Here is a 27,372-nt window from a genome sequence, read left to right as displayed (position 1 = left end):
CAGACACAATGTGCAGTCTATGATCATTGGGTCACTCCTGAAAGGTTTTTCAGTCCCCCAAAAGTCTTTGCTGAACTTTATCAAGTGGAGAAATAGTTTTGAAAAAAGCCATCTCTGTCCTAACAAATCTATCACTGAACCTATAGAAGATGAACTTTCTTTTAAAGAAGATGCACAGAATCATATGGCTAAAGGTTTGGGCAACACAACCTGCCTGTAATAGGTACCTCACACATTTGCCCTTCCAGAGAGAATGTCTGTTTCTGTGAGGCACTTGACCGGTTCATCAAAGAGATCACAGGTGGAAGGGTTTTACTACCTCGGAGGAAAGTACCAAAACCACTCTCCTAAGGAGCCCACTTTATTCACAGGGCACCTCCATGATCTACCAAGGCCTCAGCTTTAAAATCCAAGTTCAGCTTTTCCTTTCCATACAAGGTTTGGCCCACAAAGGCCCACCAAGCTCTCTTCACAATAAAGGGGGACCCTCACCCTTAAGAGTGGTGGGCACCTCTGGGTCACAGATATTCCAGACCTGTGGGTTCAGCCAGTGATTTCAAAAAGGTAAAAAACTCTTACCACCTCACAGCTTTCTTTCTTCAAATCAATCAAAAACTGCCCAAAGACAGTCAGATTTGCAAAAGGCCGTAAACCACCTCTTGTCACAGGGAGTTGTCGTACCAGTACCAATAAAAGAAGAAAGTTACCAGCGCAATTCCTATAATATCACAATTTGTATATAAAGTGCAATGTACAGAAAAATTAGTCCAGAGGCAACCATTCAAGTGCCAGTAAAAAAATTAACAAAGTCCTCATAAAGTTGAACTTCCACCAACAATCATAATCATCCCGTGTCTTCACACAATTGCTCAGTGCTCACAGAACTCTCACCTCCATGTAGTGAAAAATCAGCCTTAAGGACACATATAAGTACTAACAATCTCCAGGCTCCAAGCTGCCGGCTCTTGATGTATCACTCCAGGCTCCAGATTACATGTAGAAATGGAATAAAATGCCTCCCATAGTGTAAAATGTTTCAAACATGCAATGGTTTATTAAAGACAAATGGGAGCTTACATCACAAAGAAATGCAATGGGATAAAAATAGCAGCATTAGAATGCTTCTCACATAACATTCGGTCTGTGATTTACTCCGGCCACGCTCTAAGCGTTACGCCAAGTGACTTCATCAGTCCCTTTAAAGCCCTTAATATCATTTTAATGTTGTTCTTAAAAAGACATGTTATTGCAGACCTTTTTTTTAAGTTTCTGCATGCTTTTTTGTAGTCGAGAGTGAGGCTAAAGCAAGGACAAAGACACACTTTGAGGAGGTCTTCCACAACTACTCAGGTCTTTCAGAAGATAAGAAGAAATTCAGAAAGAAGAAACAACCTGAAGAACATATAGTGGTAAGCTTCCCAGTCCTCACTTACCTAGTCATATGAATGGGTGACAGACAACATTGTCAGCATACTGATCTTTTCCATTGTGTTTTAACTTCACCCACCAAGGATGCAGATGACCCAGAGTTATGGCTGAACCCCTAGGAATTAAGCAAAATGTACATCTGCAGTTCAACCTCCCAGTGCTTTACCGTCGTTTTAGCTGTGCTTTTCGGCCGCTAGCGGGGTGTTTTTAACCCCCGCTAGCGGCCGAACAAAAGGGTTGAAAGTGCCCGAGTTGCGGCGCTGCCAAAGCGCTTTACAGGCACTTCAGCAGAGCTGCACATTCATTTCAATGGGCAGGGCATATTGGCAGAGGTCTATACACCGCTCCCAAACTGCCCCAAAGATGCTACTTGCAGGACTTTTCAGAACGTCCCTCAAGCGCACCCGCCCCACTGTGAAAAGTCACACTGAAATGAATGGGGAAGCGGTTTTTTTTTTTGGGAAAATGATCTTTATTGAAGTTAGACAGAAATTAATACAGCACATTTGAGGTCCATGTATAGAAACATAAAACATAATCACATGTGGTACGTTAACATACAATAAAGCCTTGTAAGGCTGGCATTGCATAACAAAGATATACCAATTGTTAGTGATTCGGTGAGGTTCTGACAGACCTAAATGGGTTACCTATTATATGGTTGTATGTTTTAGTTGCTAGGTATTGATAAACTTGTTTTCACGCATTACTATACACATGTCTCCCCGTCTCCCAGCCAACCATCCCAAATCCTTGAGTATTTGTGGCTGTTTCCCCTATGTTTGTAAATCAACTGCTTGTATGGGAGGGAATTATTAACATCTCTCTTCCAGCTTGTTATGGTGGGGGTTACGTTCTGCATCCAAGTCTTGGCAATTACTTTTCTGGCCAAAAATAGGACTTCAGATATAAATATGGCTTGGTATTTATCAATGTCCACATCTGGAAGAAGACCCAATATACAAAGTTTTGGATCTAATACCACAGGGGAACCCATCTGGTCGTGTAAGAACTTAATCACTTGACTCCAGTATGTTTGAAGGATAGAGCATTCCCAGATTAAGTGAAAAAAACTACCCATCTCTGCCTGACAGTGAGGACACAATATATTACGTGTAGGTTGAAACTTCCTTATTATGTTAGGTGTTAGATACGCTTGATGAATGATGTATATCTGTGTTAACCTATCAGACAGTTTTGGAGATGCCACCTTTACATTTTCTAAAATTTCCTCCCAATCTGAGTCACTGACTGCTCCTACATCTCTTTCCCATCTTGTTTTGGCTTTTTGCGTCACTTCTCTGATTCTGGGTAACCTTATGGAGTAGTAGAGATTAGATATCAATTTTTGTGAATCGGCTCCCATTATTATGTCCAAGATTTGGGGATGTTCCAGGATGCAATTTTCGTTCCTGAATTGAGAACGCAGGGCATGTCTGAGTTGTATGTATTTGAACAGTAATTGTTGCGGAATAGAGTATTCTTCCTTAAGAGTTTGAAATGCTTTAGGCCTAGCATTTGCCATTACCTGGTGCAGGTATATAATTCCATATCTGGCCCATAGATTAGGGTCTGGTATTTTTTTAAGCTCCGCTAGCTGGTTGTTAGCCCATAATAGAGTGTGGGAGTGAATGTACCCTATTTTAATTTTTTTCTGGGCTAATCCCCATATTCGTTGGTGGTGATTGAGTACCCCGTCATTAAAGTTTGGACCTTTCCTATTAAACTGACCCCCTCGTAGTATAATTTGAAGTGGGGTAGATAAAGGACTGTCTGGGCTACTAGATACTAATGTACTATACCGCTGTCTTTCGTTATTATGGTAGTGATGCATGTGCGACAGCTGTGCCGCTATGTAATATTCCTGTAGATCTGGCAGAGCTGTTCCCCCCATATCTGTAGGGTTTTTAAGGACATGCCAAGCTACCTTATGTCTTTGATGTCCCCAGACAAAGGTGTTCAAAATAGATTCCATTTTTTTGAAAATCCCGATAGGTATATATAGTGGGGCGTGCCATACCATATATAGGATCTTGGGTAAGATAATCATTTTTATGATATTTATCCTCCCCATTACTCCCAGTGGTAGTTTGGACCAGGCTTGCGTTTTGGTTTTTATCATGGCAAACAATGGTTCTATGTTGTTGGTTGTGTATTCGCGTAGGTCTCTTGTAACCAGTACCCCTAAATATTTAATAGTGTTTACCCTGACTAATGGTAGTTCTGGATGTATATTGGTTGGGGGGAATTGGTCTATGGGGAGTATCTGTGATTTTTCCCAGTTTATCCATAGGCCTGAGAATTTTCCCATTTTATCTATAGTGTCCAAAGCTGCTTGTAGTGATGGGCCCTGATCGGCTAGATAGAGTATCGTGTCGTCTGCGTATAGTCCGATCTTTTCTATATAGTTGCCTATTCTAAGTCCCACTATGTCCATGTCAGCTCTTATAGCTATGGCCAATGGCTCAGCTGCCAGGGCATATAGCAGTGGAGAAAGGGGACATCCCTGGCGTGTGCCTCTTTCTAGAGGAAATTGTCCCGATATACAACCATTAACGAAGACCCGTGCTTTTGGTGACTGATAGAGTATTTGTACCCACTGTATGAAATTGGGACCAAATCCATATTCTCGTAGACACTCCCAAAGAAAAGACCACTCCACTGAATCAAAGGCCTTTGCTGTGTCCAGGGCCACCACTACCCTGGTACCCTGATTGTCGTGCTGTGCTTGAATATTTAGAAATAGTCTTCTTATATTCATGGCTGTATTTTTCCCGGGCATAAAACCGGTCTGGTCTGGGTGAATTAATGAAAGAATGACTTTATTTAGACGGGATGCTAGGATTTTGGCCAGTATCTTAATGTCTACTTGCAGTAGTGAGATTGGACGGTAGGACTCGGGATATCTAGGGTCCTTTCCTGGTTTAGGTATAACTATTATCTGTGCTTCTTGCATTGATGGAGGGAGTGTTTTATATTTAAATATTTGTTGGTATAATTTTTGCAAATTCGGGACTAGTATATCAGGGAATGCAGTGTAAAATTCTAGTGGTAGGCCGTCCAGTCCGGGGGCCTTAGATTTAGCTAGCTGGGACAGTGCTTCAGATATGCCCTCCTGGCTAATGGGGGCGTCTAGTAGCTTAACCTGTTCTAATGTGAGTTTAGGGAACTGAATTCTGTGTAAGTAGTTTTTAATTTCATGTGTGGATTGTGTTGTCTGAGTTTTGTATAAATTCCTATAGAAATTTAGGAAAGTGTCTGCTACCTGGTGTGGGTCGGTCACCTCGTCTCCCTGTGGGGTAGCTAGGGTCACCACTACTGGAGGTTTTTCATTTAAATGAGCTAAATATGCCAGTAATTTACCTGCTTGCTCCCCGTGTTCGAAGATTCTTTGTTTTTTGAAAAAAACCTGTTGTTTGGCCTTCTCTATGTGCATTTGGGTTACTGCTCTGGATTGCATTTGTACTTTATGGAGATTGTCAGTACTGGGTTCTTGTGCGTATACCTGTTCCAATTCCTGTAGTTTGTCAGTGGTCATCTGTAATAGCAGTTTAGAGGAATTTTTAAATCTGTTTATTCTTAATGAAAGTAGTCTACTAGCTTGATTTTTAAAGGTGTCCCAGACTGCAGTGTCTGAATCTGTAAATCTTAAGTTGTTTAGGGTATATTGTAGTTCTTGCCCTATGCTCTCGAGATCAGGCAGGACCGACAGCCAGAATGGATTCAGCCTCCAATTAGAAGTGGGCATTGCCTTTAATAGAGATGCTGTTATCCAACAGGGTGAGTGGTCCGATAGAGCTCGTGGAGCCATACCCGACCCTGTTATTTTAGGCAGTAATGCATTTGAGACCAATATAACAGGGCTCGACAAACCCCGGGCGCCAGGTCGCATTTGCGACTAGAATTAGCGACCTGGCGCCTGGGGCGGCACAGCTTTGGTATCCTGTGTCCGTTCGCCTCCCCCCCCCCTCCCGCCGCGATCGCGCTGGGCCGCGCCGGTAATTGAGGCCCCGGCTTTGCGGCCTACTGCAGTCCTATGGTTCCTGGTTCCTTCTGCAATCGGGCGCCCTCTGGTGGTGGCCGTTGGTATGACAAGACATCCACCAATGCTAATGGAGCAGCTTTCCCTACCTGTTTTCACTGCCTGCTCATCTCCTTCCCTTTACTTAGAACCCCCAAACATTATATATATTTTTTATTCTAACACCCTAGAGAATAAAATGGCGGTCATTGCAATACTTTCTGTCACACCGTATTTGCGCAGCGGACTTACAAGCGCACTTTTTTGGGAAAAAATACTTTTTTTAATTAAAAAATAAGAAAACAGTAAAGTTAGCCCAATTTTTTTTATATTTTGAAAGATGATGTTACGCCGAGTAAATTGATTCCCAACATGTCACGCTTCAAAATTTCATCCGCTCGTGGAATGGCGACAAACTTTTACCCTTTAAAATCTCCATAGGTGTCGTTTAAAAAATTCTACAGGTTGCATGTTTTGAGTTACAGAGGAGGTCTAGGACTAGAATTATTGCTCTCACTCTAACGATCGTGGCGATACCTCACGTGTGGTTTGAACACCGCTTTCATATGCGGGTGCTACTCACATATGCGTTTGCTTCTGCAAGCGAGCTCGGCGGGACGGGGCGCATTTAAAAAAATTATTATTTTTTCTTATATATTTTATTTTTTATTTTTACACTGTTTTTAAAAAAAATAAAAATTGTGTCACTTTTATTTCTATTACAAGGGATGGGGCACATTTAAATTTTTTTTTTTCTTATTTATTTTAACTTTTATTTTTTCACTGTTCTTTTAAAAAAAAAAAAAAAAAAGTCACTTTTATTCCTATTAGAAGGAATGTAAAAATCCCTTGTAATAGAAAAAAAGCATGACAGGTCCTCTTAAATATGACATCTGGGGTCAAAAAGACCTCAGATCTCATATTTACACTAAAATGCATTTAAAAAAAAATTGTCATTTGAAAAAAAAAAAAAAAAAGTCCCTTTAAGAGCTATGGGTGGAAGTGACGATTTGACGTCCCTTTCGCCCTGCAATGACTTGGAGATGGGCGGGGGGCCATCTTCCTCTCACTCGTCTCCATGTCAGGCCAGGGACAGATCCGGATCGCCTCCGCCGTTACCGACGGCCACGATAAGCGGTGAAGGGCACCGGAGAGCGGCGGTAGGGGGGCCCTCTCCTGCCGCCGATAAAAGTGATCTCGCTGCTAATCTGCTGCAAAGACCACTTTTATCTGAAAGAGAACCGCCGGCTCTTGAAGAAGATACCGGGGTTATGGTAGCTAGCTGCTACCATAACAACGGTATTTCTCTTCAAAGACAGGACGTATATAGTCGTCCTGCGGGAAGGAAGTGGTTAATTAAAATGAATTTATTATTTGTCATCTCCCTGCTTGGCCCCTTTCACAGGGGCTGTCTGATCAGGTTCGCATGTCAGTTTTTCAGGCGGACCTGATTGGATCCTTAGCGAGAATATGGTGGTCTTGTGTACCTGCATGGCAGGAAATAAAAGCAGTCACATTAGTTCTAGTCGTCTCTGTGTAAATTTAAGATTGGTTAATTTTTATATTGAAAATAAAGCTTTGTCGGTCGTTTTAAAAAAAAAAAAAAAAAACCTGGCTCCTAACTTTTTTAGCTGGCTCCTAGATTCCAAGCAAATTTGTCAAGCCCTGCAATATAAAATCAATCCTGGACATCGTGCCACAGCCTACCGTATGCTTTTTTAGTCGGGTTTTGCCATCTCCATACGTCTGTTAGCGCAAATTCTGTGAATAGTCTGCATAGTCTGGTTTGGTGAGGCACAGTCCTGGATGTATTTCCCAGGCCTGGTCTGTCCAAATTTGGATCCATGGTTTGGTTAAAGTCGCCCATCCATATAGCAGGAACTGATGGGTACTGTGCCATGAATGCCAATCCCTTGAGTACTACCTCAATCGAAAAAGGGGGGGGGATATAACACGCCAGAATCAATAGAGAGTTGCCTCCTATGGTGGCATGCAGGAAGATATATCTTCCTAATCTATCTGATTCTAGAGTAATTAGTTCAAAGGGCACTCTTTTGGCGACCAGTATCGATACCCCCTTGATTGATTGGTATGCGTGCTGTGGTACAACCATCCTATCCACGTTTTTTTTTAAGGCTACCTGCATCTGGCCTGTGATATGTGTTTCTACTAAAGCTATGATATCTGCTTTCTGTGATTTTAGAAATGTTAGAGCTGCGGTTCGCTTTACCTTATTCCGCATACCGCGTACGTTCCACGTCAAAAACTTTACACTGGCCATGTTGGTTTCTGAATATAATAGTGTAGCTGCCATCTAGTGAGATTCCAAGACAGTGGAACCCCCTTAGTCTGCCCTTTCCACAGTGCCAGTCTGCTAATACAAATCTTATTGTTGAATGCATATTGTCTGTCTAGCCCTATCAAAGTCTCATCAATACTTATATTCCCAAAATAAAACACAAAACTTATCCTTTTAACTGTTCCCATCCCTCCCAGCTGCACATCTCCCCAACCTGATGTGAGCGTATATACCCAAACTGTCAGCATATAACATATCATCCAGCGGTTACACTCCGCTGGAGGCACATTTCTTGATAGCAATAGGTGTGTTTTCCTTTTATGCTGAATCAACTTTGTTAAGGGGGCGACTGTTCTCCTGTCGCTCGTGGAGCAGTTATAGTCAGGACTACCACACATTGCAGTCAGTGAGCTTCCTTTGCACTTTTCCTCCTTGCATCTGGTCAAATTATGACCCATATTCCAGGATATTGTAGTACAGTTCATCCCTGTCATTTAGGAGTCTTGCAGAGCATATCACTGTAGACTGTCCCCACTCTTTATCATACTTTATTGTATGATCCCGCCTGTTCCATATCAAAGTTATACAGGAGCTAGCTCTCTTATCCTTATCCACTTCTCTTGTACACAAGCTGTGTATGTCCCCATTCTTTATATCCCTAAACTGGATTCTGGTTCCCTTCTAAAAAATCTCTGTGACATTTGTATTGTAGGATTTTGTTCAAAGTCAGAGAGTACTCACTGTGGTTGTATAAACATAGACAGACTAAGCAGGTCTGTCTCTACGATCCAGCCATGCTGTTGCTGCTGCCGGGTCGTCAAAGAATTGTGCTCTTCCGTCTTCTTCCACCCGCAGCCGGGCAGGAAATAACATCGCATACTTGAGATGGAGGGTCCTCAATCGGCGCTTCACCTCTTGATATTGTGCTCTTTTCCTTTGCACCTCGCTGGAAAAATCCGGGAATACTGCTATCTGGCTGTTCCCGATCTGTATATTTCCTCTCTCCCGGGTGAGTTTAAGGATTTTGTCTCGGTCCCGAAAATTTAGAAATTTGGCGATGAATGTGCGGGGAGGCGCTCCAGGTGGTGGTGGCCGCGCAGGTATTCGGTGCGCCCTCTCCACCGCAAACATTACTGAAAAGGCTTCTCGGCTGTACGTTTTGAGCAGGAGCGTTTCTAGATAGGTTGCCGGGTCTGCGCCTTCCTCTTTCTCTGGCAGTCCTATGAAGTGGAGGTTACAGCGTCTAAGGCGGTTCTCCCTGTCATCTTGATGGGCATGAAGTTGCTGTATCTGTCTCTGCATCTCCTCTGTAGTATGTCTCATGGGGTGTAGGGCATCTTCCGCGTTGCTGATTCTGGTTTCTGCCTCCGTGACCCTGTCTTTCAGTTTTGAGAAGTCCTGTCTCATCAGGGATATATCAATTTTTACTTCGTCTATCTTCGCAGTCAGAGTACCTTGCAAGGCGGCTATAGCGTCCAGCACTTTGGCGGTGTCCGACGTCTGAGGAGCGGGGCCCGTACACGTGTCAGCGCTAACTTCCTGCTGCATGTCTTTCTCCAGGCGGCGAAATTGAGCGAGCTTATCTGTCGTCCCAGTGTTGCGTTTTGGCGGAGACATAGTTCACTGCGGTCCCAGGACAGAAGGGGAGCCTGTGGGATGAATTACACTGGTGTATCGTTTTACAGGAACTCTATCAGGAGTTTGTGTGCTGGAAGTTCGCTCTTTCTACGTCTCACTCCCTCACCTGTCTGGCCTCTCCCCAGGTGCTGTGCTTTTAGAGGAGATCCGGAGGCCCATGCACGCAAAGATCAGTCTTTTGGGGAGCCAGGCAAGCCAGGAGGACCTATATGGCCGTTGCTGGGTGTAGCAAGATGGCCGCCGCTCTGAGGACCAGGCCGGAGCCTCGGGCCGTCCTAGTAGCTATTGCAGGGTGCAGAGGTTCAGCGCTGGGGGCCACAGGCAGTCCGGGGGCCGAGACAGGCAGAGATCCGTCTCGGGGGAGCTTGGTGTGTCCGGGAGATGAGCAGGAGCCGCCGCCGGGTGGAGCAAGATGGCCGCCGCTCCAAGCACTAGGCCGAAGCCGGGGACTTTCCTACAGGCAAGGCCCAGGGCGGAACGATCCGGTCTCCGCGGCCCCGGGCAGCGCTCCAGATGGTTAGGCAGCACCCAGGGCCACACAGGCGACGGGACAAGCCTGTTGGGGTGTCTTTTCCTGACAGGATTGTTAGGATTGGAGCAGGATGTCTATTAAAGGATTTTGGGCAAACGGAGCTCTCTTTCCAAGCGTCCTACTCCATAGCTCCTCAGGCCACGCCCCTCTGGGGAAGCGGTTTTGAGGCGTTTAGTTCAGGCTATTTCTAGCACTAAAAACCGCCTCAGTGTGAAAGCAGCCTTAGTGGGCGGGTTTCCTTTTTTAGTTTTTCATTTTAGCTGAGTTTGATATGCTTTACCTGATGTCTGGGTAGTGTTTTCTTTGTCCTGTTCATTTGCTAAGTATACAGAGTTCTATTTCTGCTTGTAAAATCTATTTGAATGCTACCACACATTATATTGCATGGAACTGGATAGTTTAATCTGAGACATATGTGGGATTTTGAATTTATAGGTGTCTAGTTAACCATCTTAACTTATGGAATTTTGTAAATGACCAGGTTGATGCTAACGTTCTGAAAAATTCTCCATTGGACAATTTTTGGATACATTAATATACAGTATTATGGTCAAATTATATAGCGGATAGATGCATTCATTTATGTTAGTTTTTTTTTTATCAGATTTTGTTACTTGGTAATTCATTTTGGATAACCTAGTATTCAGTGGGAGACACGGGTATTAGGGACCCCTGGTATAGTGTGTAGCTATTTGCCTGTGTCCGGTCCTTGTGATCCTCATGGCTGGATGAGACTTTGAACCTCTCTTGAACTAAGTAGGTTTCTTTGTAATCCATTCTTAATATCAGGAGTACATATGGTGCCATTGACATTTGTTCACTTTAGCTATAAGGACACTATTTGGCTGGGCCAGTACGTCTTCCATGTCCTGATATCTGTTTACATCCATACTTTAAAAGCACATCATTTGGCATCTACCCCTCGGGTATGTCTGCAGTGCTTTTGTGTTTATTTGCAATAGCATTTAGGACCATCTCGACCAGTGATGGCAAACCTTTTTGAGCCCGAGTGCCCAAACAGGGACACAAAACCAACTTATTTATTTCAAAGTGCTAACATGGAATTAAACCTACCAGCGGCTCTGTACAGAGGATGGGACTGATCATCCCCGTACGATTCTGCCCAGAAAAAACTTTTGTGTTTTTTCAAAGGAGTGTGTTATGCTCAGAATACAGGGATGCGGAATGCGTTGTGCTCAGAATACAGGGATCAGGAATGCGTTGTGCTCAGAATACAGGGATCAGGAATGAGTTGTGCTCAGAATACAGAGATCAGGAATGCGTTGTGCTCAGAATACAGGGATCAGGATAGCATTGTGCTCACAATACAGGGATCAGAATAGCATTGTGCTCAGAATACAGGGATCAGGAATACATTGTGCTCAGAATACAGGGATCAGGAATACATTGTGCTCAGAATACAGGGATCAGGAATGAGTTGTGCTCAGAATACAGAGATCAGGAATGAGTTGTGCTTAGAATACAGGGTTTAGGATAGCATTGTGCTCACAATACAGGGATCAGAATAGCATTGTGCTCACAATACAGGGATCAGGAATACATTGTGCTCAGAATACAGGGATCAGGAATGCGTTGTGCTCAGAATACAGGGATCAGGAATGCATTGTGCTCAGAATACAGGGATCAGGAATGCATTGTGCTTAGGATGCAGGGATCAGAGGAGGTGCTGTGAAGGCCAGTAGAGGACACTGCTAAGGGGGTGGCCCTTCCCAAAGCAGTGTGCTCTGCCCCCTTCACATCACCCCCCCCACACACACAGTAGTGTCCTCTGCCCCCTCCCCCCACACACATTACCAAAATAAAGGTAATTACCGCTCCAGGTGATCCCACTTGTATTCACACCGTCCTGATCTATAGGAGATGAAGGGTGCCAGATCGGCAAGGTCAAGTGGCAGAAAAAGAACCAAAGGACGGCCGCACTCCAAAATAATGCCTTTATTGAATAAAACTTCATCCATACATCAATCAGAGACACAGGTCCAGGTGATTACTGATGCGTCTCGCACCGTAAAGGGCACTTAATCATAGCTGTGATTCAGCGCCATTAATGGTGCGAAACACGTCAGATATCACCTGGTGTCTCTGATGTATGGATCAAGTTTTATGCAATAAAGGCGTTATTTTGGAGTGTGGCCGTCCTTTCCTTCTTTTTCTGCCACCCCACACACAGTAGTGTGCCCCCCCTCTTTCCCCCATAGCACTGTCCTACCTGTGTATGTACAGCCACAGTCCTCCACATGGTCATGCTTCAGCGCCTGAGCCCCTGCACAGGCAGCCACTCTCCTATTGGCTCTCAAAGTCCAGGAAGGGAGGAGTCACTCTTCTCTTCCTTGGTATCCAGAGGCATCGCGGCACTGCTTACAGCAGCAGACACTCCATGTCCTTCCCACTGGGCTGCCCTCAGTGCATCCATGGAGAGTTTTACTCACATCTGCTGCCCGATCGCACTGATGTGAGCAAGGGAGCCAGCTCCTCAGCGCCTGTACCACCAGTGCAAGTGACTGCCTGGCTGGGGGATAAACCCCCCCATCCCCCCTGTGCCCACAGAGAGGGCTCAACATGCCAGCTGTGTGTAGGTGTAGCTGTAGGTTCGCCATCGCTGATCTAGACCCTTTCTTTGGCAGATACTCAATTCTGGGGGGCCTTTACTTGGTCTCCTACTCACTGTCATTATTATTGATATGACTGATTTCTGATTGGGACTCTAAAACAAAGTTAATACTGCAGCTGCAGGAACAGATTCACAGGACTCAATCACTGTATTTAAAATGTCCGTTCAGTGAAAATTTATTATTACATGTTATTTTATACATAGATAAGAAAGGGGTGGTGTGTGATGTTATTAAAAACTAACAAATAGAAATATGTTATTAAAATCTAACAAATAGAAATATATTAAAAACTAGCGAATAGAACAATTGCACAAGTAAAACCTTGAGAAGGGAGAAGGGAGGGGGGAGTAGAGAGCGTTTAGTAGGAGATGTGTCTGTGTGTTAGGTGAAGGTTACAGAACACATTTCAACAGTGAGAACAAAATGGAGTCTCTTGTGCTTAAATGAACAGTACAGTGAATGTCCATGTCATTATTAAAATGTAAAATTTATTTGGGGTTGATGCACATACCCACAGAAAGGTAATAACATTTCTTTCCTTTAACTGTGCTGTAAATACCTATGTGTAAAGTATTCTACATATGGTCAGTATGGTACCCATTTTAGTCTGTGTGGACTTTGTAATAGTGATGATGAGGTCAGATCTGTAGGGGTGTGACCTGGTTTTCTAAGTTTTTCAAGGTCGAGGTATCTGATTACGCAGGTGCTAGTTTTGGCTGAAAATGTTCTTCAAGCGGCTGTTTAAGTTTGGGGTAAGTAAAAAAAAAAAAAATAAACATATACACTTGCCTTTGTGCTGCAACATCAGTCTGCTGCTGCAGCAGTCTCCTGCTTGTTTTAAGCCAGAGAACTGAATGATCACATGACCGCTGATTGCTCAGTTCTTGGTCACCTCTGAGCAGAGAGTGGTGACTGTCGGCACTGGAGTGCTGGGCTGGGGAGGGGGCGGGAGCAGCTGGCTCTGGCTCTCAGCCATGCACTGAGAGACTGAGCCAGCTGCTGTCCTGTGCCCCCCCCCCCCCCCGCAGAGCCCTGATCTCAACATCATCAAGTCTGTTTGGGATTACATAAAGAGATTAGAGGGATTTGAGGCAGCCTACATTCACAGAAGATCTCTAGTTCTCCAAGATGTTTGGAACAACCTACCTGCCGAGGTCTTTCAGAAACTGTGTGCAAGTGTACCTAGAATAATTGATGCTGTTTTGAAGGCAAAGGGTGGTCACACCAAATATTGATTTGATTTGGATTTCTCTTCATTTACTTTCCATTTTGTTAATTGATAAAAATAAATTATTAACACTTCTATTTCTGAAAGTATCCTTGCATTTGCATCATTTTGCACAGTAGTGTATATAGAACTCAGTAAGTTGAATGAATTTTTAACTGTGTTTGTTTTGGTGTGACCGCCTCTCTGTTTAGACTGCTTTTGGTTGTCTGTAGGTTGCTTATTGGCATCAAGTTGTGTGTCTCAATGGGTGAAAGAGAAAGTAAAATTTTTATACTGACTGTAAAATGCTTTTCTTGGGGTCCATTGAGGGATACCACTCCTTCCCCTTGTATGCTATCATTTTCTCTTTCATTCTTTGGACTGCTGGCTACAACTGAGCAGTTGGGAGGGATTATTGCTTCTAGGAGGGTATCCTTCAGTAATAGATGTGTCTTGTGTCCATTTCTCCTTTAGGTGCCAGTATAACACTAGGTTACTTATACTCATCCAACCGTGTCCCTCAATAGACTCCAAAAGAAGGATTTTACATTGTGTACAAAATCCTATTTCCTGGCGACAGCATGGCAGCTTACTACCACATGTATGCTGCCATGGATTGGTGCCAGGAAAGTAAAATTACAGTAAGCATTTGACACAATTTTCCATTTTCTTGGCGCCAACATACATATAGTATTATGCTGGTGTGGATTGGTGCCAGGAAAGGAAAATTACGGTAAGTATTTTATACAATTTTTTTGTTGTGGGTGTACCAGTGGGGATGAATTTACTGTTCTGTTCGTCAGGGAGGATTTCAAAATAATTGCTGCCACTATTTTCACATTTATAACACGCAAAAGCTTTACAGTAGAATTTGAGACATGCAGTAGAACAGATTACTGAATAGTGAAAAAAAAATCTAAATCTTTTGCATTGTGTTTTTTTTTTTTTTAAATGCATCAAAGGTAGCTTTGTGCACTGTAATATTTTATTATCAGTATCTTGGGATCTTATTCATCTTACATACAATGCAAGTATCACATTTAATAAAAGAAAGGTTAGCTAATGTAATATTTATTCATTTTTTTTTTTTAAGCTTGAAACTTTCAATCGATCTTCCAAAGATACTTCTAGTGAAGTGATTACTGACCATACAGACAACACAGAAGAAGGACCTTTTAGGAAGAATATATTTAGGGAGCAGATAGCAGCTGTTGAAACAGAAAACAACGCACGCAGCAAGGAACACAGGCAAGCAAAGAGTGAGAAAAAGAAGAAAAAGAGAACAGAAGTGGGTGAGAGCCCTAACACAAATGAATCCCAACCTAAAAGCTCAGAGGACATCACTTATAATTCAGGTTTTGAAGAGGATTGGGTAAAACATGGTAAGAGGAAGGAGAAAAGTGTCTTAGAAAAAGAAAGTCACCCAACTGATTTTGATGAGGAAGACCAGCTAATTGAAGCTTATCAACTTAACGTATCACAGGCGGAGACCAATGAAATCAAGGAGAAGATTAAAAAGAAACTACAGGCTCACCTTTCAGAACATTTTAACAGTGATGAAAATCCAAATCCTGTATTGGGAAATCCAACTGGGAAAAAGAGTAAACGAAAGAAGAAAAAAGACTTGGTGGAAACTGCACCAGAAACTAGGTATTTATTCACTGGAATGAGGAGAAACATTTTGATATTGATAAAAAAATAATTTGGCTAATAAGTATACAGTATGTGCACGCTGCATCATGAAATTACTTTTGGATGGATGTATTGGGTGCTAACTGTATGTATTCTTAAAAAATGCTGCCTCCCACCTATTCTGTATGATCTGTATACAAAAGTTAAAAAAAGGTATTTACACAGATCTTTTTTATACTGGCTATGAAACAGGTAGGAACGGTTTTAGGAATACTTATAGTCTTATACGTAGCCTTTACTAACACCTTAAAGTGATACTAAACACGCACTATTTCATTTACATTGTACTCGGAGTCAATCTGTGATAGTGTAACAAGGAACAAAAAGCAACAAGAACATAGATCTGAGTTGTGCCCTGGTCAAATGGTCAGTATGCCTGAAAGGGGGCATACCCAAGTATGAATTGAAATAAAATAAAAATAGAAAAGAAAAAGGGAATGGGTGGGTGGGACACGAGATCCTACGACCACAAGCAAGGAGAAGAAGGAGGGCAGGCTTTATGCAGCCTGACTCCTCCTACAATAACAGGCTGACCTGCGGTCAGCCTTACACTTGTACTCGGAGTCAATCTGTGATAGTGTAACAAGGAACAAAAAGCAACAAGAACATAGACCTGAGTTGTGCCCTGGTCAAATGGTCAGTATGCCTGAAAGGGGGCAAAAATGACCAGTAGGATGAATATGATGCCAAATTATAGCCCACTGAAATTACGTATAAACTATCAAATTACAAACGCTTATGGTATCTCAAAAAGTGGCTCTGGGCCAACCCAGAGAAACAAGACGACCTCCACTACCCAACGGGCTGGGGTTCCTGGCACAAATACACTGAACCTGCTCCTATCACTTATGACCCAAACCGGGTATAAGCCTGCCCTGAGCACCTAGCTGGTACCCAACATGAAGGAGACCATGAGAATGTGATAGATACCACACGGAAAAAATTTGACCCATGGTGAGAAGTCCGCTGATCACAGCAGGAGGGCTACTCTTCAAGAACCCTGAGGATTGCTAATAGAATGCGCAGCAAATAAAGAAAGTCTGTCGGGGTCTCCAACAACATAAAAAACTGAGTCCAACCAGAAACGCCCTGACAATGCCATGCCAATACGCGATAAAAGGGCCAAAAACCGAACCAAGTAGGAAGCCTACTGATCCTGACCTAGAGACTTGAGAAAATTCGGAATCCACTAACCCCCTGAGCCTGTAAAAGGCTCCCCTGGGTAACCTACTCCGCGTAAGTGACATGCCACTGGGACAGCAACATGAACTACGAAAAAACGTGAGCATGCTTATAACCTGCGCCAGGAACGTAGCTGCGTGAAAGAACGAAACACATGTATAATGCGAGCTATAAACCGTAAGCAGCCTAAGCACCGAAGCTGCAAGAAACCGCAAACTACATGAAAAAACCCCGGTAGCACGAGAACGTGAATTGATGAACAGCGTGAGAAACATGAGAACGAGAATAACCTTGGGAAAACATGAGAAAACCTAGAAGAACGAGAGAAACATAAGTGAGATTATCATAGAAACAACAAATTGCAAAAAACACGTAAATTGCATGAGACACGTAGACTGCATGAAAAATGTAAATTGCATGAGAAACGTGAGTTTGTATGAAATACATAAACAGCGTAAGAACAGATGAGGAGACTTGCCACCGAACAAGCCAATTAAAAACGATCACCTCAATCTGTCAACCTATAGACGTGATGGGTAATCTGCAGTGGTAGAACATGAACAACCCAGCTGTTTGACAGCAACCAACTAACATACATACAAGCAGCCCCAAGACATAACACCCCTGGTACCTGACAATGATGATGTGGGTGCAGGAATGGCAAGACCAATAGCGCAAGAATGTGAACCTAATGATGACACCCCCCTACTGTATGCAGTGAGTGAGCCCGAGCAACCTGCAGCGCCTGGACAGGTAATTAAAAACGAACACTCAGGGCTAAGATACCCACAGACCGAGGTGGGTAAAAGTAAAAGTGTAATGGTGAACGTGCACGTATGACGTATGGAAACAGGCGAGAAGATTGTGGGACAACAATCAATTAAAAACGAAACCTCAGCCTGTACAGATCTGTAGACGTGACAGACCCTGAATGTGAGCACTAGCTAACAGAAATGCAGCGAATGAAAAACTGTGACAAACATATGACATAAACGTAAAATACATGGGAAACCAAGGGAAGCCTGGGAAACCGAGAGAAGCCTGGGAAACCGAGAGAAGCATGAAAAACGAGAGAAGCATGGGAAAACGAGAAGCATGGGAAACGAGAGAAGCATACGAGAATCAAAGGAAAACGTGAGAATCAAGGAAACACGAGAGAAACAAACGTGAGCACCAAGGGAAAAACGTGAAAACATACGAAAAGTAAGAACAACATGATAAATGTAAGAAACATGAAAAGGCATAAGAAGTGACACATAGCACGAGAAACCGTAAATGCATAAAAACACTGTAAAAAATTGCATGAAAATACTGTAACAATTGCATGAGCACTGTAAACTGCATGAAAACACCCGAAAGAAACATGGAAAACGAGAGAAACATGGAAAAAACGTGAGAAACATGGGAAGACGTGAGAAACATGGGAAGACGTGAGAAACATGGGAAGACGTGAGAAACATGGGAAGACGTGAGAAACATGGGAAGACGTAAGCATGAACAAATGTGCGAGGCATGGAAAACGTGGGAAGCGTAAGAAACATGGAAAACGTGCGAACCAAGAGAACACGTGAGAACCATGTAAGACATGAGTAACATGGGAAACATGAGAAATGTAAGAAACATGAATAGGCAAGAGAAATGACAAATTGCATAAGAAAACGAACATTTCATGATAACACCGTAAATTACATGAGAACGTAAATTACATGAGAAACGTAAATTGCATGAGAATCGTAAATAGCATGAGAAACATAAATTGCATAAGAAAATGTAAATTGACCATAACAAAGCATGAGAGATTGAAAAATATGCATGAGAAACCGCAATTTATAAAACCGTGAAATGCCTTAAAACGTGTAAAATGCATGAGAAACCGTAAAATGCATGAAAAACCGTAAAATGCCTGAGAAACCGTAAATTTTACTGAAACCGTAAAAAGCATGAAAACTGTAAAATGCATGAGAACCCATAAATTATATGAGAAACCATAACTCGCATGAGAAACCGTAAAATGCACGATAACCGTAAAACGCATGAGAATCGTAATTGTATGCGAACTAAACATGCATGCGAACCGTAAATAGCATGAAAACCGTAAAATGAATAAGAAATCGTAAATCGCATGAAAACCGTAAAAAGCATGAGAAATCGTAAATAAATGAGAAATCGTAAATCGCATGAACCCGTAAAAAACAAAAAACAAAACATGAAACCATAAAATACATGAGAAACCGTAAATATAAATCGTAAAATGCATGAGAAACCCATGAGAACTGTGAATCGCATGAGAAACCAAAATAACATGAGAAATTGTAAATTACATACCCCCAAAGGACCCTCACAGAAAATAATGAGAAGACAGGCAACGAGCAAGTGTCCTGCCAACCCCCCAGCCCGAATTAACCCCTGAACCCTGTGCTTACACATGCGTATGCCAGAATATTCTAATCTGCCCAGCCCCCCTTTTATTGCATGAGAAATCGTAAAATGCATGAGAAACCGTAAATTCTCATGAAACCGTCCTGCATGAAACCATGAAAAAACATGAGAAACCGTAAATTGTATGAGAACCGTAAAATGCGTGAGAAACCGTAAAATGCATGAGAAAACCGCAAAATGTATGAGCAACCCGCAACATGCATGAGAAACCAAAAACACCTGAAAAACTGCAACATGCATAAGAAACCGCAAATTGAAAGAGAGCGCAAAAATGAAAGAGAAATCGCAAATAGCAAGAAACCATGAAATGCATGAGAAACCGCAACTGATCAGTAGGAGGCATGATTCCACACTCCGCACCATCACCAGAACAGGGGTGAATGGGGAGCGCCAGCCCATGCAACCACCAGTGACCCCCTGCCGCAGACAGGAAGTGAAGGGAATCCCATGGTAGGGGACACAAATGGTCAACAACAATAAAAGTTAGCTGGAGGTGATGATCGGGGAGGGGGAGGGCGATCACGCGCCTGGACGACAGCGACGCGCAGCACACAGCACACACTGGCAGCCCCCCCACACAGGAGGAGCTGTGAAGCGAGGAACCCCAGACACCACCGACACAGAGCAGAGGAGGGGGCGAGGCCAGAGGCAGCCCCAGCAACAGGTCCCCGGCGAGGAGGAGGGGAGAGAGAGAGAGCGCCCCGAGAGCGACCAAGAGCCTCCCGCAGCGCACATACCGCCTCTCACCAGCCGGAGACAAGCCGCGCGAGGAGGACAGAGGCGAGCGTGCGCGTGCGGACACCAGCACGGCCGCCCACGACGGAGGACGGAACCCAGAGGGCCGCCCGCGCCGCTCCGAGTCTGCAGCGCTGCATGAAGGAGAGCGGTCACAGCGAGCGGTGCCCCCCTTCCCCAAACCTGTAACTCCGCCACTGAAATAGGGAGATTTGCTCCTTGCAGCCGCACATCTTCCTCCTGACACGGAAACCCGGAAGTGACGTCAGACGCACACGAGATCCTACGACCACAAGCAAGGAGAAGGAGGGCAGGCTTTATGCAGCCTGACTCCTCCTACAATAACAGGCTGACCTGCGGTCAGCCTTACTCTTGTTCCTTCTATTTCTGTATGTGGATGATGGCACTGTAATTATTATAATAATAAAAATAAAAAAAATTGAAGTACCTTATCCCTAATTGATATAAATCTGTCATATGGCCCAGATGTTCACAGCCTGTCTGCAGGGAAACATAAGCAAAAGGAGCTTCTAGTCCTCTGCTGCTGGTCACATGTTAAAAGCCTTTTGGAATACAGAGTAAAATTAAATAATATCAATAAACTGTTTTAAACTGTCATACAAATATATATACATTGAAAATCAACTCTTTATTATTTTGTGGCAATAACACATGCTGTGGTTGGATTTCTGCCAGTCACAGGCTGTGTCAGCCCCTCCAGCCTGTGTCTTGGAATTAGAGAGAGGTGAAACCTCGATCAATCTACATGTAATATCCCACCCCTTTGTGTTTAGCTGGTTGGTGGGCATGGTGGAGGAGGGAGGGAGTGGGCTGTCATTTACCACTGTGTATACAAGCACATGTGTGACTCTATAGTCACATGGGCTGCTCCGATGTGAGAGGGAGGAAATACTCAGCATAGAAATTTGCTGAAAACTTGTGCAGAGCTGCCAACACTGCTCTGCAAAATCCCTAGCTGCATTGGGGACTTGGACAGAAGGGGGGGAGGGAGAAGTAGGATGAGACTAGGATCAACCAGATTTTTTTTTTGCAGAATACAGAAAACAAATCCCATAGTGACCCCATAGTGATTGCAGATTGAGTATGTACAGCATGTAATAAAGCACTCATTTATAATTTTTTTTTTTTTTTTTATGTGGGTTTAGTGACACCTTAATGATGTTGGCTGTCTATTCACATTTTGTAGGGTGATCATAGTTGTATTTTGTGCTTTTACTTAGTGTTATGTCTTTGTCTGAACTGCAACACACGCCAGCAGAAGCCTTCGATCAATCTCCACTTGAGTCCTTTCCGGAAAAGTTTCAAAAAACAGATCTTCCTAAACGTAAAAGCAAGAAAGCCAAAAAGAGATCCCACACAGGTCAGCATTTGGTGGTATCTTTGTTAGTCTTGTATAAGTATTGGTTGTGTGCTTTAATTTGTGCTACAGAAGTGTGGTTATGTTTGTATGGAAATTGACACTACAGGTTAGGCTGCTCGATAGACACAATATTAAGATTCAAGACAAGATAATATTTCCATTGTAGATTTTTTTATTTTTTTTTTAATAGTAATGTTCACAGTTACAATAGACAGTATCTGAAAAAGGTTTTAGCGTTTTGATAGAATATGACATGGACACAAAGTCTAAAGCTGGGTACGCACTGAGGTTTTTCTTCTTTTTTTTTTTTTTTTTTTTATTCAACCAGCAGGCTGAACGAAAAAAAACTCATATTCCTGTTTCCATACAAGTGATGTGGCTGCAGGAATCCCCTCTGATGTACTATTATATTCTGACAGTGGGGACACTGATCAACACTGCAGCGGTGATCAAGCGCTGATTTTCCAGCAGAACCGTTCAACAGATCCCCATCGAACGACCAGGTTCTGCTGAACAGCAAGGATTACACAAAGATCAAAATTCGATCCATATGTACCCAGCTTTAAAGCGGACCTTCAGTAATTTTTTTCAACTTTCCTTTTATTAAATCTTCTGTCCTTGTTAACTGGTGTAACTTTGGATAGTAAAACATTTTTTTTCTGTCAGTAAATAACTTATACAGCCCACTTCCTGTTTCTTGTCTGATAAAAAGCTTAGGCTTATGGCATCATGCACAGCTCTCTCTCTCAATCTCGTGAGAGTTGGCCAAGAAGGGAGGGGGGGTGAGTCATAAGAGGGCCAATGAGAGCTGCAGGGCTGCAGACCTGGAGGTGTGCCTCTGTGTAAATCCAGGAAATGAACAGGCAGCAGCTTCAGCTGCCCACAGTTAAAATGGATGCAGCCAGACTCAGTGGAGGGAGATTTCTGCAACATATTTGGCAAGTACAGAATTACAGTATATAGAAGCTTCAGAATGGCAAAGATGTTTTTATTACAAATTATGTGAGTAGACTGCAGTTCCTTTTTAAGCTGACCATACACCATACAGTCTGATTGTACAATCTCCTTTAGATCTACTAATAACTATGTACTACAGTGGTTTACCTGATTGGATACGAATTGAGATTACGTAGGTCCTCGTACTACATAATTTTGGTAAATATAAAGTTGATTGTACAGAGATTATATGGTCAGATTGTAGCGTGTATGGTGACCTCCATGGACATGCACTATATTACCAAAAGTATTGGTACGCCTGCCGTAATACGCACATGAACTTTAATAGCATCCCAGTTTTGGTCTATAGGGTTCAATATTGAATTGGCCCACCTTTTGCAGCTATAACAGCTTCAACTCTTCTGGGAAGGCTGTCCACAAGGTTTAGGAGTGTGTCTATGGGAATATTTGACCATTCTTCCAGAAGCACATTTGTGAGGTCAGGCACTGATGTGGACAAGAAGGCCTGGCTCGCAGTCTCTACTCTAATTCGTCCCAAAGGTGTTCTATTGGGTTGCGGTCAGGACTCTGTGGAGGCTAGTTAAGTTCCTCCACCCCAAACTCTCTCATCCATGTCTTTATGGACCCTGCTTTGTGCACTGGTGCGCAGTTATGTTGGAACAGGAAGGGGCCATCCTCAAACTGTTCCTACAAAGTTGGGAGCATGAAATTGTCCAAAATGTCTTGGTATGCTGACGCCTTAAGAGTCCCCACGTAATGATTAAGTACATTTGTACAGTGTGAAACGCTTCTTCAAGATTGTGTGTTCGTGTCCCCTGGTGTCACCTTGGTGATTTAATAAACGTCATTTAGAACCTACCCGATGTGCTGTCATTTCTTCTTTATCTCGAGTAATATCCACGGAGGCGGGCCAGGGCTAGCACTCGTTTGGAGGTTACATGAGGCACACTCATCTCACCTGGAGCAGCGAGTTCTTTTTATCTTTAAGAGTTCCCTTCACTGGAACTAAGGGGCCAAGCCCAACCCCTGAAAAACAGCCCCACACCATAACACCCCCCCCCCCCCCCCCCAACAAATGATTTGGACCAGTGCACAAAGCAAAGTCCATAAATTCATGGATGAGCAAGTTTGGAATGGAGGAACTTGACTGGCCTGCACAGAGTCCTGACCTCAACCCGATAGAACACCTTTGGGATGAATTAGAGCCGAGACTGTGAGCCAGGCCTTCTTATCCACATCAGTGCCTGACCTCACAAATGCACTTCTGGAAAAATGGTCAAATATTCCCATAGATACACTCCTAAACCTTGTGGACAGTCTTCCCAGAAGAGTTGAAGCTGTTATAGCTGCAAAGGGTGGGCCAACTCAATAATGAACCCTACGGACTAAGACTGGGATGCCATTAAAGTGCATGTAAAGGCAGGCGTCCCAATACTTTTGGTAATAAAGTGTATTTATAAAGCAGTACAAGTGACATTCACTAAATATTCACTGCAGGTTATCCAGTCACTGTAATTTAAAACACATGCACCAGGATATAACAATAAGCAAATGTTTAGTGAATGCCACATTCTCTTCCTTAAAAAAACATGCCCATATAGTCTAAGGCCCCATGCACATGGGGCATTTGCTTTAGCTCTCCTAAATGCTTTTCCTCCTGGCAGCAGCATTTTGGCAGAAAAAAAACGTTTGACGCGTGTAAACGTGTTTAGGCACATCAAGCGATTGGGAGTGAATTCATTTCATTGGCCAAATTAACAATTTATTCTGGCAATTTAAATGCTTGATGTGCCTAATGTTTTTTTCTGGCAAATCGCCGCTGCTCCTGGATGCACTGGCAGTGTTTTTTTTTTTTTTTGTTTTTTTTTTTACCTCTAAATGCCCCTGTCTCTGCCCCTGCATGGACATATAGGCTAACTTGGAGAGGTGTTTAGATTTTATGGTAAGGAGGAAGTTTCTCCAGTGAGTTGTTTCTGACAATAGATATTTGCAGGCATGCTTCCATGAATTAATTTAACACAAATTTAGGGGAATTCAACAAAGACCAGCCAACACTTTTCTCGTGGTATGGCCCTTTAAAAAGTCCTACGCAAAATTTTAAAAAATCCCTGTTGCCCTTTTGCTAGCTTCACTTACACGTCTGATAGATTAAGGTTTAAATCTCCACTTTGTAGCTCAGATTCTGGTGTTACAGTAGAAGATTCTGTGGTGTTTTTTCTTGGTTATATAATCCTACTCTACCCTGCTGGGGGCACCCTAGTGTTCACTATGCACATTCTGCTGGATCCTGCATTTTCAGGGGTTCTCTTTGGTTTCAACTTTCACCCATATGTTTGAAGTGTATGGGTCTGATTCTGTACTTGACATGGGCCACAGGTTTCTGCTGATGGACGAGTTCTAGGGATGCATCCTTGGTTCAGTTGTTCCTATCCTGCAGGTGGTCATCTCTGAGTTTCTGCATGCAAGTTTTAGGCCTTATGGTTCTCATCTTCTAGGCGGTCCTGTATGCTCAGTTCCACACAAGTTCTGCAGAAGAAAATTCTAAATAAAAAAACTGGCTGGCCGCAAATCTAAGCTTTCAAATTTTTGTTGATGGAGGTTTTCCATCAGATATGCCTGCAGTGGGATTCTTCAGAAGTGGATATCCCAATAAGTGTATATTGATTGATTTGATTAGTTTGTGTGAAAGTTAAAGCTCCTACAAACTATGGTGTAAATATACTGGAATTTTTATTTTATTTTATACTACTAATTGCGGCGATCAACGACTTATAATGGGCCTGCGGCGGGCAATCTCAACAGGAGGGTATCCAAATTTGTGGCAAGGATCCGCTAGGGAAAATTCTGTGTCTTGGACTACGGCATCTGTGCCTCAGTTTCTGAAAACGCTTCCTGGTTTTTCTGTCCATGCTTTATACTGGGTTTTTACATGTTTGTTGTTTTGGCATCTTTGGATGTGGGATTTGGCTGCTGGTTTTGCTGGCAGTGGTTTGAGGTTTCTGTTTTCTTCCTGGAGGTTTTCTCCTGAGTTGTTTGTCCTGCCTTTCCACCCCTCAGTGATCACTGCTTTGGGACTTTCCTATGGTCAATAATATTGCTGCCCTATGTCCTTCAATGAACAAAAGAGAAAACTGAATTTTGTTTTATCTACTGACTGTAAAATCGCTTTCTCAAGTTCATTGAAGGTTTTAGCTCCCTCTCATCTCATTTTCCTTTCTGTACTGCTTTGTAACTAACTGAAATGCCAATAGAAAGTGAGGGGTTTAGCCTCCAATAAGGACTGCCCACAGGTGGTATGCTCAGATTTAATTTTTTTTCTCAGCCTAATGTGTTATTCCTGAAGGAGGCGCTACATCCTCTCGCTTTCTGTTGAGAAACTTCTACTGGACAGAAAGGGAAGGGAAATCTCCCTAAAGGTCACCATACACCATACTAATCTGATTGTACATATTCCTTTCTATGTGCCTTTTTATATGTATCATAAACTATGTAGTGCAAAGGCCTTCCTGACTGGATGAAAATTGAATGGATTGGTCCTCATACTAAAGTTAGTAAATCTAAAGGAGATGGTATAGTGTGTGGCCATCTTAATGGGACACAGATGTAAAAAAAACTGACAGCAGTTTTAGTCCACTCCTGTTCTATTCAAAATGAACTAAAGTTTTGGCTTTAGATCTGTTTTAAGTTAACCACTTCAGCGCCAGAAGATTTTACCCCTCTTCATGACCAGGACATTTTTTGCTATTCGAAGCTGCGCTACTTTAACTAGTGACTGCACGTTCATGCAATGCTGTACCCAAATGAAATTTATATCCTTTTTTTTTTTTATGCATGGAGCTTTCTTTTGGTGGTATTTGTTCGCCACTGGGTTTTTTTTTATTTATTTGCGAAAATTTTGAAAAAAAAAAAACAAACTATTTTTTTACTTTTTGCTATAAAACATATTCAAGAACAAAATTATATAAATTCAAACTTCTTCAGATTTGATGGCCAAAATGTATTCTGCTACATGTTTTTGATAAAAAAAAAAATAATATCCCAATAAGTGTATATTGATTAGTTTGTGTGAAAGTTAAAGTGCCTACAGACTATACTGGAATTTTTATTTTCTTTATCGTACATCACGGGACACAGAGCCATAGTAATAACTATATGGTATATAGGCCACCTTTAAGTGATGGACGCTGGCACACCCTAAGATAGGAAGTTCACTCCCAATATAACCCCTCCCATTCCTGGGAGTACCTCAGTTTTTTTCGCCAGTGTCTTAGGTGTTGGTCACGACTAAAGATGTGCTATGCAGAGGCTCCACTGGAGTATTCCTTGCTGGAGCAAGCCTTTTCAACTGGATCCATCCAAAGTGCCATTGAGGCCAAGGTGGTTGGTACCTGGGCCTCGTGCTGAAAGAAACAGGGTTTTGCCTGTAACGCTTCTCTTTTGAGAGATGGACCCTGGGATTCAGTGCTTTGGTCAGATTGCTGTGCCATAAAGCTTACTGACAGGGTCCTATATGGGTCCAGGGCAGTGGAACCCTGATAAAAAGGGACCCCAGTCCTTGAAGGTTTTTTAACGGAGCCCGTCGTGATGGGCGAAGATTGGGTTTGTTTGGTTGTACCACAGAACCCTGCGGTGGGATAAGGTAAGTGGAGATTTCTAAGGAATTAAAAAAAAAATTTCCTTTGGATTTCTCCTATACAGTACATGTTGTCATGCTTAAAGTCACCACTGGGGGTTGAAAAGAGCACGTACCTGTTTCCATGCTTTCAAATCTCGCTCTGTGTCAGCTGAAGCTGCATGGCTTCCTCCAGCTATCCGTCCTGTTCACCGGTAAGAGGTTGGAGGGGGGAGGGGGATTTGGCTGAAGTTTCTCCATCCGGGAATGCTTTTTTCTCCCCTCTCCAGGAGCAGGCAGGGGGGCGCTGTATGGTCTGGTGGTTTGCCACTCCACTCCCCTCTCCACCGCACTCAGCAGCGGTGGCTCTCCTCCCCCCTGTGCTCTCCTCCTCCACCCCCCCACACGCCGATCTGATCGGAGGCCCGTGTGCGGGAATCACTTTTTTTGAAAAAAAAGAAGAGGGGGCGTAGTGAGGAAGTAAGAGGAGGTGGCTTAGCGGGCATTGGTGTGGGCGTCACAGCGCAGGGCGGATTAGCTTATAAAAAAGCTCCATTGTCAATCTCATTTGGACTAACGGAGGGACACAGAAGCAGTCCTGGGCATGTGAGTGTGG

General features: G+C 43.1%; 1 protein-coding gene across 3 annotated transcripts in view; it reads left to right on the top strand.

The window, feature by feature from the left end:
* AHI1 (Abelson helper integration site 1) overlaps positions 1 to 27,372 on the top strand; it is a 458,771-nt gene that overhangs the window by 37,267 nt on the left and 394,132 nt on the right. For all 3 annotated transcript variants that reach the window (XM_073627325.1, XM_073627324.1, XM_073627326.1), the window contains exons 3-5: positions 1,288 to 1,409; positions 14,852 to 15,408; positions 21,048 to 21,187. In XM_073627325.1, coding sequence (XP_073483426.1) covers positions 1,288 to 1,409; positions 14,852 to 15,408; positions 21,048 to 21,187 — 819 coding nt within the window. The remainder of the gene's footprint in view (positions 1 to 1,287; positions 1,410 to 14,851; positions 15,409 to 21,047; positions 21,188 to 27,372) is intronic.

Source organism: Aquarana catesbeiana, linkage group LG04 (assembly GCF_042186555.1).
Source record: "Aquarana catesbeiana isolate 2022-GZ linkage group LG04, ASM4218655v1, whole genome shotgun sequence".
Classification (NCBI taxonomy): Eukaryota; Metazoa; Chordata; class Amphibia; order Anura; family Ranidae; genus Aquarana; species Aquarana catesbeiana.
This window is presented reverse-complemented; position numbering and strand designations above follow the sequence as displayed.